The sequence below is a fragment of the Argiope bruennichi genome, chromosome 5 (assembly GCF_947563725.1).
Source record: "Argiope bruennichi chromosome 5, qqArgBrue1.1, whole genome shotgun sequence".
Classification (NCBI taxonomy): Eukaryota; Metazoa; Arthropoda; class Arachnida; order Araneae; family Araneidae; genus Argiope; species Argiope bruennichi.
The window spans coordinates 33684599-33701323 of record NC_079155.1 but is presented as its reverse complement, the minus strand read 5'-3'; the positions used below and the strand labels follow the sequence as shown (position 1 = coordinate 33701323).

The following is a 16725-nucleotide window of genomic DNA, read 5'->3' as shown; positions in this document are numbered from 1 at the left end:
GATGTATCACATTTTTATTTTTTCTCATTAATTTTTTTCATCTTTTATTTTTTTTGTATCAAATTTTAATATTTTGATATATAGTACTCATTTTCTGCTCTTTCCTAATATCATTTACAAACTTGTTTCTTGAAGTTAAATATACGTCACTTTCTTCATTCATTTCAATAAGTCAAGACCAATTATTAATTTTTCTAACGTTAATGTAAATAAGTATTTCTGCATCTAATGTTTAAAACAATTAATCAGAAATGTCAAATGTTTGATCATTTCAAAAGCTTATATTCCTCTCAATTTTAAATATTGATCCAGGCTTGATTTAACTAATTACAAATTCAGTTGATTTTTTTTTCTATGTGCATTTCTAAAATTCTCTAAACATACATGGGGAATTTAATTAATTCCCTTAAAATATTGATTTAAATTTTGTTCATAATTGTTTGGCTCTTTCTAGATAATATCAGTTGTAATATAGGAAACTTCCTTCTAATGATTTTAATAGAATCTGGCATTTAATTTATTATTACTAAATGCCTTGTTGAATGAAATTCTTATTCTTTAAATTTACTTAGTATTTTGATTATTAATATTTTAAATTTTTTATTAAAATGTCCATTACTACTTAAGTTCAGGTTTTCCCTTTGTGCTGAAAAAAATTATCATTATTTCTGTTAGCAGTTAATTCTGCTTAACCCTTTGACTACACATTTATTTGAAACAGATTTTATATTTGAAGCGCATTTAATTTTTTTGAGCATGAATATTTTACACAAGAATTAATTCATTTATTTAATTCATTCATTCATTTAATTAATCCATTCATTCATTTCACTTAAACTAATTAGAATTACAAAACAAAACAAAATAAAAAAAATGAAACATAAATTCAAGCAAATAGGGAACATTCTGGTATTTCAAATGTACCCAGAGGGTTAATTGCCTGAATTAGATCCTCTTTAATTCATTTTTGGTTCTTCTCTCATATTCGGTGAATAACATTAACTTGGCAACATTATTAAAACAAACACTCTCTTGTATTAAATGCTTTAAATTAACAGTTAAAAAAACTTTGACATTATTAATCCTATTTCATCAGCAATGAATCTCAACTTGGCATTTTTAATTTTACTATTATTGTTATTGTCAAATACTCAAGCAAAATTGCTATAAATGTAAACTTCTTAACTCAAATAAAATTGAAGTATTATTCTTTATCTCTTTCAATACTCTAGAGAACAAAATTGCTCTCTAAATAAAATCAATATTTATAGATACTAAAAAAAAAAAAAAAAAAAAATTGTTTTTGCTGAGACTGCTGTTTCACTACAAATTAGCATTAGTATCTGCAAGTTCATTCACATTTCATCCAACAGAATCGTTTCTTCCAACAAAGGCACGTTATGTTTATCACTATGTTTTTATAAAACAGAAAATTACAAGAGCTTACATTCCCAAGTTTAAGAACCTTTGTTAGGCTCAATATGTAGGTCACTGAATTGTTTTTAGTTTAACATTATTCAATAACATCATATGATATTGTTATATCGTAAGCAGAAAACACTCAGAAGTGGACAGCCATTTTTGTTTATTTACTTACATCACTGTAGTTCACAATCGCCTTGTTCATCTCAGTTTTCACAAGTGCTTGACATCATATATTCTGATTGCATCAGCTACACCAGACTCACGCAAATAAGGTGAATGATTATTATACTTAGCAGACTTAAAGGTAAAATGAATTTGCAATCTGATTGATTCAAATTTCTTGATGATTTTTTAGCCTGATTCCACTAACAATTTATTGTATATGTGTGGCTTGTAAATGTAAACCTGGGGTTGGGGCTCTAATGCCTTCCTGTTGATATGGTAAAGGATTGAATGTTATTCTTATAATTGACTTCAGTTCAAAATTATGTAATGGTCTAATGGTAAAATCTTAATTAACATTATTGCCAGATGTAGTTTTATAATTCTAGTTGTGTTAAGTAGAGTAATTTCTTCTATAAATCACAGGTTTCTTAGCCTAAGGCTACTATTCTTACTGAAATTTGCCTCGCAGTTTGTAAAAGATTTTATCAAAACTGGTTGTAAAGATTTGAAAATTGTTATGCAAAGAATAGTTTTTCTTATTTTCATGCAAAGCCAATACATATTTAATTAATCTCACTTTCATTCTATAAATGGCTAATTATAATTTTAGTTTGCAATATAAGTTTTGAACAGTTTTTTTTCTATGAATCTAAAAGTACAAACTCATTTAAAAAGTAATCCCGGGATGAGTTAAGAGAGAAGAATTTTATTAAATAAAAATTTTTGTTTTTATGTTGGCTAATTAATTATAATCTGATTTATATTATATATATATGTATATATCTTTAAAAAATAAGTCAAAGCAGGAATTTTAAAAAATAAGCTTTCAATTATAATCTGTTAAGAATATTTAAATTAACAAAATAATTCAATTATAATACATAAGATTTTATATCTTCATTCTTTTTCAGTATACACTAACTGAAGGTGACAGTGATGATGAGTTGATTGATTTCAGAACTTTTAGGGTTATTAAGAAGAAAGGTAACTTATCCATTATTCAACAAGTCTCTGTGTGTGTGTGTAATGATATTTTAATTCTAATTTCAATTTAATTAATTTCCAAGATTTTATCTTAATTTAAAGCCCATCGTAACTTCATTCTAACATATTCTCTTATTTCGTGATCCAATTTCACTTTCGGTTTAATTAATCTCTTTATAAAAATAATGCGCCATCATTACTACGTATCAAATGAAAGTGATACTTTTGCCCTTGTCAAAGGTCATTCCAGCGGCACATGGCCGGAAATCCTATGTGATATAAGGCTAGTGATCATCTGTTTGTCCCTTTTTTGCCCCTTGCTTACTTCTGTGTTTGTGCCGTGCTGCGCCTTCTTGTTAATAATTATGCCTTCTTGAAATAGATATTAAAACGAAAATAAAAATACCAAATCCTTTCACTGCGTCAAACCTGTTATTTGCTTCAACTAAAATATGTTACATAATATTTATCCGAATGGATTCGAAATTCATTACATATATATATATATTGAGCTAACATATTGATCTTCAAACAAGGAAGTAAAAATTTGATCTTGCTGGCTTTCTTTTTGCTTGAAATATCTTTTTTTTTGTCACCTTTTATGAAAGATTTTCTACTGTGATTGTATATAATATGATAAAAAAATTTTTAATTTCTTTTGCCATTGAGATGTTAAGTCTCCCATTTTCTTACATATAGTTAAGGGCATATGGACCATCACATGTGGATCCTTTTCACTAGGAGAGTCATTGTGTTTGGTCAATTTTTACTATATATAGGTGTGGGGAAACAAATTCATGCCCTCTAGTTTCTAATAGATCCATCATGTCTTCAATGGAAAGGACATTGAAGCATTCATATGATAAAAATTTTTTCCCCTTATGAAGAGACTTCTCAAGTCGTCAAAAATCGATCAATCACCAACAACCGTTGTCATTAAGTGTCAAGCCCAGATGTACTTCAGCTGGTGTTAGCTGTGAATTGATTATAATTGTCATGTGTTCAAGAGGCAGTCGACCACTAAGATGGTTCATTAGCAGCTATTGGATGATAGGGAGCTCAATGAGGCAGTTGTCTGATGAAAATAAAATGCCATATTTTTTTCAGAGAAAATACAGACAGGCTTCGAATTAGAATTCAGAGAGACTTTGGTGTGCAGAAAAGTTACTCCTGTTTTTTAGTAGCTCTATTATTGTTTGTTATGCTACTCTATTATTTGATCGGTCTTGATCAAGATATTACAAGCGTATTTCAAATGTTTATTTCCAAGTAGAAAATGTTTGGGAGAATATGAGAAGAAATTCTTTTCTGTTAGTATTTAAAATAAATTTTAAAAGAAATCAGTAAAAATTATGGGGCTTTTTGTCTAAAAATGTAAATTACAATATCTCAGATTAATTTAACTATGTCTATATCTACTTATTTATGTCTCAAAATCGTATTGAAATTCTAATATTTTCAGCTTTAAATTTAATGCTCATATTGGAAGGGGGAAGATTTCTAGTGGTTACACAATACTGCTAAGTGCATTAAATTCTGATTTTCAAATAAATAAATAATCAAAGTTTTAAAAATGTTGAAATATTACTGCAAAGTTCAATTATGTATTGTTTTGGAAATTTAAAGCCGTTTTCTATATTTTTAGCTATGAAAACTAAAATATCAATTTTATTGTTTAAATATTTAGTTAAAATCACTCTTCTAGTAAAGAAGGAAACTGATTGTTTGATTTTGTATGTCTAGAAAGGTTGGTCAGATAGTATGTAGGAATATTTATTATGTTGGCTCTTTTTATAAATGGTCTTGAAATATATTAGATATTTCTGGCAATATTTATACTGCCAATTTGAAATGAGACTTTCTTCATCTCCTCATCTATCAATGTAATTTTTATACATTACTTACATAAGGTGTCTATGTGGCTTCAGAGCTAATTTTTAAGGAGTATTAGACATATAATTCAGTTTGTAAAAGTCTTTAAATGACATAGACAATTATAATTTATTATAAGTCAGTAAATTTACTATTGAAAAAATTACAAAATTAAATATTTTTTACTGTATTCTGTCATATTTAATAATTCTGTCATATTCTGCCCTTCTGTCATATTTAATAAAATATGTTTGACACTTAATATTACTGACAGAAAAGTTCCATCTTTCTACTATCAAGACTGTCATAGTTATGAAGCTTTGTATGTGACTATTTTAAACTTTTCCAGTTAGTGCCTCGAGTAAGGTCATTTGATCAGTGAACTACATTTCCTCAAGACAATCTAAAATAATGAAATTCAAAGCTTCAAAAGTTGTACAGTTTTCGTTGTAAGAGAGTGGATTTCTTTTTCTGTTCAAAATGTTGTTAAATATGGCAATTAGAACCAGGAAACTGAAAATTTAAATTTTATAATTTTTTTAGATAAGCATTTATTGATTGAGACATAAAATATAATTGTTTACATCACTTAAAATATTTTTCCAATTGCTTCGTACCTATTTTTAATGGTGTAAAAATTAACTATTCACTCCTAAGTAGAGAAGGCAGCTTGCATATAATAAAAATTTAGTCGCCACTATAACTATCTCTTAATTATGTTAGGTGGTTTAGTCTTACTTTTTCTATTTGATTTTGAACAATTATTTTTCATTTATTTGTTTCTTATATCTGTAATTATGTTTTTACAGGTAAATTAGGAAGGAAACGGTTGCAAAAACGTAAATATTATTTCTTTGTTTTTCATTTTTTTAAATTCATATTTTTGATTCTGCAGTTTGACAAATAAAAGGATTTATTTGAAATATAAATGGCTGCAAAATCAAATTTGCTAAATAAATTTATTTTAGATGTGTAACTATATCTTAAATTTTTAAAGTGCATAAATAGGACATAACTGCCGATAATCTGAAATTTAAAATAATGTTTTCGTCATTACATTTTATAATTAATATTTGTATTATGTTTCACACTTGAAAAAAAGATGTGCTAATTGTTTCATAAAAAATTACTGAAAAGTTACAAACTTAAAATGATAAATAGTTCTCAGAATAACTTTGATTAACTCAGAATAAATAACTTTGTGAGACATATCTCGCTTTCTCTTTCTTATTTACAGAAGTTTACATAAAATAAGTTTCAACTCTTAAAATAATAAAAGACATGTAAAAACAACAAATATTTGCAATTTTCTTGTGTATATATTAGCCAAATCTTTTTTTTTTTTAATAGACATTGAAATTAGACAATAACCTGAATCCTTAGATATCTCCAATTAATATTTTTTTGTTGAAACACAAGATATTAAATTAATGAAATTGATTTTCTTATGTGAAAATTTAAAAAAAATATTGATTAAGTTTTGCAAAAAAAGTATTTCATTTCTTGTTTTGCAAACAAGTATCTGCAAAATACAATCTTCAAATTATAGGAATTTTTATTCAGGAACTCATACTTCTTACATAATAATATTCATTTATGTTTCTTTGTATTATTAATGTCACCCTTTTGTTTCACAAACTTACAATGAATTTCCATAGTAGAACTGCACAGTATAAAGAAATATAAGTTAGTTTTCTGATTTTTAATTCTGAGATTAATTTCATTTTGAAACAAAAATTATTTGAAATGTTCAAATAGTATAATAAATACTTACTGTAAAATTATTACTTAAAAAAAAATCCCTACAAATAATTGATTAATTTTAGGAAATATTGCTAACAATTTTACTCATACTATTTAAATGAAATCAAATATATTATTCCAAACGAATCAATTCAGTTTTGTGCAGTTGTCAAGTTATTATTGAAAATGATAATAGTAAATGTAATTGTTTATTTATTTTTCATTTTGCTGCTTATATTTTCAAGTTGATTAAAAAAAATAATTAGCATTCTTGTAGATAAAATTCTTTCTGTGACTTTTTTAATAGATTAAATAGACAGCGATTAAAATAGTTAATGATTGAGTTTTAGCTTGGACAAAATCATCAAAATATTTATTTATTTATTTCAGTAAAATATTTTGCAAACAAATGTTTTAAAAAAATGTATGAATATTTAAATAACTTGCAATTTATGTAATTTGAAAGTTTCTAAATGATATATTTCAATTTTGTAGCTGACAAATTTTGTAAATTATAATATTTATTAATTTTATTCTGAACCAAGATGATACTTTTAAACACTTTTTTATTCTCACAGCCTCCACAATAAATATACAAAAAATTCAAATAATTTTCAAATATCTTGACGAAATCTTGACATCTTACAATTGGCAATCTTGGCATAGTTCTCCAAAAAGGCAAAAAATACAATTATCATGGTATCTTATGTGCCATGGAGCTTGGCAAATTCTTGGCATCTTAAGTGTAATTATAATGGAACTTGGTGAACTTGACTTAATCTGAAGATACCAACTAAACCTGGAGGCCATAAAAAAAACTATTAACTTTTTTTTTCCTAAAAATATTTATTTTGCATAAATTAAGTTTTAAAACTTACCAATCTGACAGTTCAGAAAATTCTACGCATTTATAAATTATTATTTTTATTTTTCATTCAAAATATAACTAAACATAATGTTTTTGGAGTTTGAATAAATTTTTCAAAAAATATTTAATTGAAAACTTAAGAAATTATTGTTTGATTATGAATTGCAGTGAAAAAGCAATGATAAAGAAAATGCACTTCATCATTATTTATTTAATAATTTGCTTCTTAAATCACTTGCTGCATCAAGTAGCTCTATCACTCTCAATCAATTTACGTCATTTTTCATGAAAGTTACATAGAGAATTAAATATTTTTATTTTTAATTACAGAATAGATATATCATTAATGAGTTAAATATTTAGAATAACGATTTAAGTAAAATATTCATTTTATAGGAATTAAATTTGTTATATTTTATTCGAAAATAATTTTTTAAAAAAAAAGTCTCAGTTTCCTAAGAATTGACTTTTAAATATTACTTACTGTAACATATTTTTAGTCAATATCTTTGGTTTATTAATATTTTTACCAGAAATTTTCCTATTTAAGATGACAGAGTAATTTGGCAATTATAGCTAATCATTTTTAAAATTTACATAATTCTATCATTATTAGCTGGTTTTTATTTTCTCTACCACTCCTACAAACATTATAAAATAAATTTTAGTTTTCAAAATTTTAATAAAGTATTTTATTTATACTGAGAAAAGAATTATATACAAATTATAGAATGATCTTTGATTAGAATTTTCAAATAAATTATTTTTATACCATATATTTGATCCTTGCTTTTTACCATAAATTTTATTATAGGTGTAAAAACCAAAGTGATAAAATTTGGAGAGATGAATTCATATTCCATCAGTTTTGAAAGTAATTAATTATTTTTTTTGTTTTAAAAATCCATTTATATTTATTTTGATATTTTGTATATATTCTATCTGTTTATCATAAAAACTCTTCTTGACTCAGTTCTAAAAACTAATAATAATCTTGCAAGATAAAAGTAAAAAAAAAAAAAAAACTGAAAAATTGGTTATCAAATTTTGATTTTTTCTAGATAAATAAAAATTAAGCTTCAATTCCTTTTTGAATGACAGATGCAAGCTAATTTAGTAACAAAATTATTTATTAGAGTAGAAAATTTTTAATTATCTTATATCAGGGTTCCCATGAGTCATAAAAAGATCTAATATCAAAATCTTTGTCTCGATAAGCGACAAACTTTTTGTTTCCAAGGTCTCTAAAAAAAACCCTTTTCTTATTCTGAAATCTTAATTTTTTTTCTTTGCTTAAACTTCCAGCACAAAAATTTATGCAAGTGAAAAGTTGCAGTCTAAAAGTGAGAATCCCGAGGCAGATTGTAACCTTCATAAAGTTTGCAGCTTCAAAAAATAATGAAATAATCTAGTAATGAAGTTAGGAGGAGGGGAATGTATGCTAGTTCCGGAATGAATGCTTGAAGGTGATAATGAAGTCAGTATTAAAATAAATGCTTATTTTCTAAAAGAGAATTTAAGGGGGCCGGTCATGTTGCTGAAAATTAGTTTCCAAGTTCCATACAGTACCGAATTTTTTAAAATTTCAGAGAATATGATCTAGAATCACATCTGCAAATATAATTGTGTATGACTCCAAACCTGACAGGGTTTTTTTTGTTTTTTTGTATAGCTAGTTATGAACAGGTAAAAACCTTAGTAAATTATGGGAAATAATCGAGATCTTTTAATAATTTAACATAGTCAAGTTGATCTAAAAGGGTTCTCTTTTCTTATAATAAAAAATATAAATTTTAAAAAATTTTAAAGAACATTCTTTTATAGTTCTATGAAATAAAATTGTTTAATTGAGATATTTTGAAAATTCACCTTAAAATCACAGGGGAATTAAGATAGCCTGTGCCAGAGGAAGACAAAATATTTGGTTTATCTTGAAAATCAAAAGAAAAAGAAAGAAATTCAATGGAAAAAGGGAATTTTTTTGTGATGATTTAAATGAACTATAAAATAAGAAAATATACTTACAAGGTGCACTTGAAAAATTGAAGGGAATATATATATATATATGAAAAATTATCAGAGTTGGCAAATGATATAAAATATATCTATGAATCGACCAGCTTTGCTGCTCAGCATAAGAGGTGGAAAAAAAAATCAGAATTAGAAAGTAATAAGAAAAATTAAATACAATGTTTAAAATGTTTTTAAAAATGTACACCTCACCCTATGTAATATTTTTTTTTTTTTTATGTACCTGGTACATTTTGTGTTTATACAAACATATAAAAAAATTGACCCCTTAAAACAAAATAGTGATTCTTTATCCTTTTCATGTTATTATGAAGTGTACTAGCGTAATGAAGACTTGAATAATATTCATTCTTTTGAAATATTCATAATCAATAAATTTTCAATCTGTATATTTTTCTTTATAATTTAATTCTAACTCGAACAATTACAGTATTTTAGTTAGAAATATTGTGCCCATCTGCTTTTGTTACAAGTTTGTTAAATTAATTATTAATGACAGTCATAATAGCTATCTTAAATATAGTGAAATTAGCTTTTAAAAACTTTTAAAGATACCTTAAGTTTTTAAGAGTGGGAACCCTGCATATGTTTTCCTTTTTTTTTTTTTTTTCCAGTGAAGAAGAAATGTTTTCCTTGACAAACAGTTGATCAATATCTTGCATTATTTTCACTTTTATTTCATTTCTAGGAACTATTATTGTTAAATATGTATATTAATTATTAGAAGTAAGAAAATTATTTTTGATTATTATTATTAATATTTTCTTTTTTACTAACTTAAAATTGGTTTAATTTAAGCAAAACAGCAATATAATTTCATTATTTTTCAAAACTGTATGCATGATAAATAATTTAAATTATAGACTAAAATTTCATAACTCAAACTGAGAAATACAAATGGAGATTTTTCTCAGTTGTGGGAAAAAAAAAAAAAAAAATCTAATTTTTAATAGCAAAATATTCTTTACAGTTTGTTAGATTATTAAAATATTTATTAGGCAATAGTTGCTTAACCTTTTGAACTGCAATTTATTTTCAGTCAGGGTTGGTTGTAAGCTGGCTTACTCAGGCTGATAATTTTTAGTTTTAAGAGGAAAGATTGATATAATCAAGTTTTTTCAAAGCACCAAAAATGCTTCAAGCATTGACCTCAAATAGCGAATCTTGTATTACATTGGGTCATGCTAAATCAGCTACACACATATAAAGTGTTATTATTATTATTCAAGTCCAATCGATTTAGATCTAGATAAGTACCTTTAGATCTAGATAAGTTACCTGCATTTTTATTATTATTTTTTTTAAGTTTAAAATTCTAAGGGTAGTGCATCACAAAGGATTAAAACAGCTGATTTGGCATTAACATTTTTAAAAATACTCGAAGGATTAAATTTATTTAATGCTTTCTTTTAGATAAGTTACTTTATGCTCCTTATGTCCAGTTTTATTTATCTGATTTATCATTGTTCTTAAATCCAGAAAAAAAAAATAATACTGCTTCCTAAATCTCAAAAGAATCATATCTTATTTATTCCTAACAATTTTTGAAACATAAGATGAAATATTTTGATTTTATAATGAGTATTTGGAGATATTCATTATATTCAATAATTAAAGCAAAAATTATTTTTCTCTATATTTCTGCCCTTATTATTAATTGTTGCTTTGACGACCTAGTTTCTAATCAGAAAAATAGTCATGAAATATTTTGAAAACTATTTGTTTGTTCTCAGTTTGACTTTTTCTGCTTCAAAAAATTTTATTGCTTTAACAAAACATTACTGGTCTTTGTTATTTTAATGAAACATTTCTTTCAATTTCTATAGTAACACTATAGAAATTCTATATTCAATTTCTGAGCACACTCAAAAGGTTAAAGTAAAATGGTAACATTGATTTTCACCACATTCACTTGATCTCAACCTGTTGTATTTCTTTTTATAAATATACCAAAGAATAATTTTTTGAGACCAAGATTTAATTGAAATGAGAGAACCACTTATAAAATACAATGCTTCCAAATGCTAATTGATACTCTTAGTTGTATTCCATCCTTCATATTGCCCCAGGATGGCTGACTGAAAAGAATATTGACTAAATTTATATAATAATAGTAATGCTCCAATATTTTTAGAAGTGTAAATTTATTTTGAAAATGCTAAAATGGTTTAATTTTTGACCATTGACATCTTTTCCTTACTACCACCTTTCCTGTTTTGAAGAATATCTTATCTGCAGTGATAAATTTCAAAACTGATCCAAAGTGAATATCACTAATTCTCGAGTACGATAGAAGTTGTTGCATTTATTTTTTATTTCATTAGTTAAAATAATTGTTGTATCCATAAGTGCTTTCAAACTGGGAAATGACTTTACATATCAATTTTTTTAATGTTTGCAAGATAAGAAATGTTGAGTATTGTGAATGTAGTAGCTTAAACCTTAATTCAATTGATTTTGATTATTAGAAAAGTTTGGATTCTACATATTTGATGGATAGCAGAAAAAATATAAGTGTGTCCAATGAAAATTCTGAGTTTGCTGGAAGTAGTAAGGGTGGGCAGCTAATCAGCTGCAGTGGGTGAAAATTTTGATTGAATGGTCAGATGATCAGTCTTGTGCATTCCTGATTTCAGAGTAGATGTGTCAAAATTCTTTGGGTGTTTTCACGTAAATATATGAAAAATTCAAGTATTTCAGCTTTACTAAATTTTAACCTTGGTATATCTTATGTAATATACAGAACCTTGGTATAATAGGGCAAGCATGTATAATCATTTTGTAATTGATCTACCCTAGTAGAGATTCATTGTTGATTTTAAAGAACTGTTGCTTTAGCTACCAAATTTTTACTAAATATTTGGTTACATACTGTTGTATTTACTGAACTTTATAGACATTCTTTTTGTATTATGAATTTGACACCCTTTCTGTATAACAATTAACAGTTCAATTTGTTTGAAAAAATTTAAGTTATGGAATTTTAAATGCTTTCTATATACCTGCCTGAATACCTACTCTTTGTTATTAAAAGTTATTATTACTCTTGTTTATATATTTTTGGAAATACTTAAAAAAAATATTAGTCTTCGACTTAAAATTAAATTTAAGGCACTTAAATTTTTTAAAAAATAAAATACAATTTCTGAAGTCTGAAATTAGCAGTTAAATTTCTGAATGTTATTTAAAAATTTTATTATCAACAATTGTATTATGTTTTTATAGTTTTAAATCTCATTTATATATTGCTCTATTTTAGGAAAAATGATTATCTCTTATTAGAATATTTTCTGTAATTTTTTATTACAGCTTCGATGTTATATTAATTAGGTATTAAATTAATTTCTTATTAATCAATAGGCAAAACATATTTGAAGCAAATTAGAAAGTATATTGAACCTGATGAAGCATGTACTGAAAGTAAGTGCTTTGTATTCTAAATATGTTTGTACATTTACATAAATTTGTAGTTGTGTTACTCCTTTGTTTGCATTTATGTTGTTTATATCAAGTTGAAGATTTATAATAAATCACTTAAATTCATTATTAATTTTTCATTTTCAACTTTTATACTTTAGCTATAAATTGAGATTCCAGTGTTTTATATGATATATGATTTGTATATGATATGGATTATGTTAAGTATTTTATGTTAGAAATTATTATTTTTTCAAAAATTTATTAATTGTGTTAAGTAATTTATTCCATTAATAAATGGATGTATAGTAGATCTCCTTCAGACTTTTTTTAAGAATCTTAGTTTTTCAGTAGGAAAATGTTTCTGTATATTGAACAAAATTACAGAATATCAAACAAAAATTTTTACATAAAGAATACTTTGTACTAATTCAAAAAGTAAACATTCATTTTGTTCATAAGAAGTAATACAAACTAAATAAGGAGAAAAAATAACTGCAAGTGAGATTCTAATAAGGGTGGAAGTTATTTATGAAAACGCTGAAAGTCTTTCCAGTTAATCATAAGTTTTTCTTCATTTGTATTTTCAGAATTCCTTTACTAACTTATAATGAGATTTTTATATTCAGTAAAGTTTTAGAATTAATGTAGTAAGCATAGACCCTAGATGTATGAAAAAAGTGTTCAACTGATTAAAATAATAGAAAGTGTAATAAAAAATAGATTCCTCAGAAAATTCAAGTAAAATTTGAAAAATAATTATGAAATTTCAAAAATATGTTAGCAGCATTTTTGAAAAATCATTATTTGTGTATTTTTAATGCTAAACTTCTTTGATAACTGAATTTTTTAAAGTCTTCTGTATTATCATATTTTTATATATTGAATGTTTTTCTTGGAATTTTCAAGTTCAGTGTATAGAGGCACAATTGTATGCTATCTTGTAGCTTATATATTTGAAATACTTTTTATTTAGTCCTTGTTTATTTACTTATATGGATTTATTCTGGTCTTTTTCTAGAATTTGTTCAACATAATGATGGAGGAGAATCTGAATTGCTTGTAACTTCTAATACATGCACTAATCATACGAAAAAGGATTCATTTAAAGATGAGAGTTGTTCATTGTCCAAAAAGAGTCAAAATAAAACTTGGCCTTTAAATTTTGAATCTAATCAGCATCATCCCCCATTAAGTATACAGTATCCTAACAATGTTAAGTTGGATTGTTTAACTTTTAAACAAGACAAACATATAAAAAATTTGAAAAATCCTTTTTCAAAAATTCGCATGTTACCTCTATATGAACCATATTTTAAGTACAGCCCTAAACTAGATGTTTTACACGAAGATCAAACAATAAAAAATACTATTTCTGAGCATAAAATTCACCAGGAATCTTCTGAAACAAAATGCAATGATTCCAACGTGAAACTTTCCAGTAAGTCTTTAACACTAAAGACAGGTGATAATAATTCAAGTTCTCCTTATAAAATTAAAGAATGCTCTGTTGTTTTACACAGGAATATACCTGCAAAGTACTTCAAACCCCTTAAATCAAGATCTGATGTCATACTTTCCCAGAGTATTGCTATTAATCCACAATTCAATTTTATAAAAAAGAGTATGCCTGTAAATCAAAATGATAAGCATGCTCAGAAACCTTCACAAAAGAAATATGCTCGTAAGAAATTACTTTGTAAGAATAATACACATTTGACTGTTTTGAAACGTCTTCGACCAAGGCCTCCAAAAGCTGGTGGCACGATTTTGAAGCCCCGTTCTTATAGGAGATGTGCTTTGCAAGTTGACGAAATTGAAGTGAGTGGTAGTGCAGATAAACTGCAGAATAATTCCAACTGTACCATTGCTGAAATGAATGACATTTTGCCTAGTAAAGATATTTGCAGACCTCAAACAAAGACTCAACTTAAAAGAAAACTGTTTACTGACACATGTCATGCTGAAAGTGTGGGTCATCAAAATAAATCTTCCGATGCATATTTAACCAAAAAATCATCTAATAACATTGGCCAAACTGATCTTCAAAATTCCAACTGTACCATTGCTGAAATGAATGACATTTTGCTTAGTAAAGATATTTGCAGACCTCAAACAAAGACTCAACTTAAAAGAAAACTATTTACTAACACATGTCATGCTGAAAGTGTGGGTCATCAAAATAAGTCTTCCGATGCATATTTAAACAAAAAATCATCTAATAACATTGACCAAACTGATCTTCATACAACTTTATGTATGACTAACTCTGCGTCAGTTTCTAACCAAACCATATTTCCGCATTCTGGTGATGAACAACTTTTGCCTGAGGACAGACATGCGTCTTTGATAGGTGATTGGAAAAATAAATCACTAGAAGCTAACAACACCACTGTATTGAGAAGAGGGAATATTTTTCCAAATAGGGATTTATCTCCGTTAAAATACTTTGATGCTAATAATTTCAATTCTGTTTTTCCGGGTACTGCAAAGAATCTTTCAGCACAAAATTCAAGTAGTAAAAATTTACTTGAAAATTCTTTTGTTGCCATGAATTCTGATAGATCCCATATCCAATGCTCAAGTTCAGATGATGTGACTCTACAGCATAATTCTGATAATGAACGTCTTTCATGCATATCTAAAAATAAATTTGCTACTGAAGCTACCAAGCACAGTAATATAAAATCTTGCAAAAAAATTTCTAGAAAGCTTTCAACTGATGAATCAGAAGGTCAAAATAATTGTCCGAAGCTGGACAATTCTGAAGCTGACTTTATTAAATCAAGACATCTTCATTTAAGCCAAAAATGTGCAACTGTTAAGTCTGGAGACCATCCTGTATCCAGAAGTAAACATAAAATGAGTTATGGTAAAAAGGAATTCAAAAAGAATTCTAGCAGTAATCCAGCATATCCAGAAAATGTCCCAAATAAGGACTCTTCCGCACCTAAAATTATAGATTATTGTCTGAGACCTAGGAAAATGTCTACTCACAATGAATGTCCAGGGGCTGAAATTAGTGACAAATGTTCAAAGAAAATTGTTTCTACACCTCAAATTTTAAAGAAATATTCTAGACCTAGAAATATTTTTTCTTCTAATACATATCCAACTAAAAATATTTGTCATCCCAAGTCAGTTTCTGTGACAAAATTGAATAGAAAAGGTTTACGAAACTTTGACACGGAGTTTAAGAAATCGCAATATGGCAAGCAAAGGGATATTCTTGCAAATTCGCAAAATAATTCATTTGATGATCTTCATGTTCCCAGAAAAAAATCTATACGTTCAGAATGTTCTGTTAAAGATGAATTGTTAGGTGTATCTAATATTCCATACAAGCAATTTTTTACGCCTCAGTTTCCAAAGAAAATACTACCAATGAAGCCGATTTCTAAAAGTCAAGAATTTGCACCTAATCTTCTGATGGATTGTTTAGTACAGAACTAATAAATAAATAATGGTGCTTATATTTGATGTTGGGTTGAAAATAAGAATGTTGATATTTGTATTCTGTAGATCATTAATCATTAGTTTAAAATAATTTATACATTTTCTGTTCGCAAGTCATTTCGGACTCGGAATTTTAATTTATTCTAAAAAATTTCATAATCCAAAGAGAACTTTTGATACATGAAAAGAATTCAATACAATACAATTTTTTATATAATGATTTATATAATGCAATGTGTTTAAGTTGAGATAGTTTTCTTACATTTGTATTGACAATCATTAAAAAATGTTGGCTGTATATAATTTGAAAACCTTTATTATTCTACATAATCTCTTTGAAAGTGTTGATCCAATTGAACTAACTTTGGTAATCAAACTTCTAATTTAATTTTGCTTATCAAATTTAAAAGGATATGATTATTTTTTAAAATCTTGATACTTTTGAATAGATTTTTACCTTTTTAAATATCTGTGAATGCATATCTTCCTTTTACCTTGTTTTGATTTTTTTAGCTCTATTTCTTGAAATATTTAATGATAATGAATTAATTTAATGAATTATTAATGAAATATTAATTATTTATAAAAATAACATATATGAAAGCACATTCAGATTGTTTATTACAGTTTTTGTCTGTAGATAAATATATTTTGTTTCCTGATAATTTTTGTATTCTTTGAAGAAATTGTATGCATATTGATTGCTTGTATGCTAACAATGTCTACTTTATAATGAACGAAAATAAAAATTATTATATCCGTTA

At 26.0% G+C, this 16725-nt stretch overlaps 1 protein-coding gene across 1 annotated transcript in view; it reads left to right on the top strand.

Annotated features, from left to right (window-relative positions):
• LOC129969531 (uncharacterized) overlaps window positions 1–16410 on the top strand; it is a 65592-nt gene extending 49182 nt beyond the window's left edge. Inside the window, exons 3-7 of the mRNA XM_056084142.1 lie at window positions 2502–2574; window positions 5256–5285; window positions 7872–7931; window positions 12449–12508; window positions 13527–16410. Coding sequence (XP_055940117.1) covers window positions 2502–2574; window positions 5256–5285; window positions 7872–7931; window positions 12449–12508; window positions 13527–15958 — 2655 coding nt within the window. The 3' untranslated portion in view covers window positions 15959–16410. The remainder of the gene's footprint in view (window positions 1–2501; window positions 2575–5255; window positions 5286–7871; window positions 7932–12448; window positions 12509–13526) is intronic.
• Window positions 16411–16725: the final 315 nt, after the last annotated feature.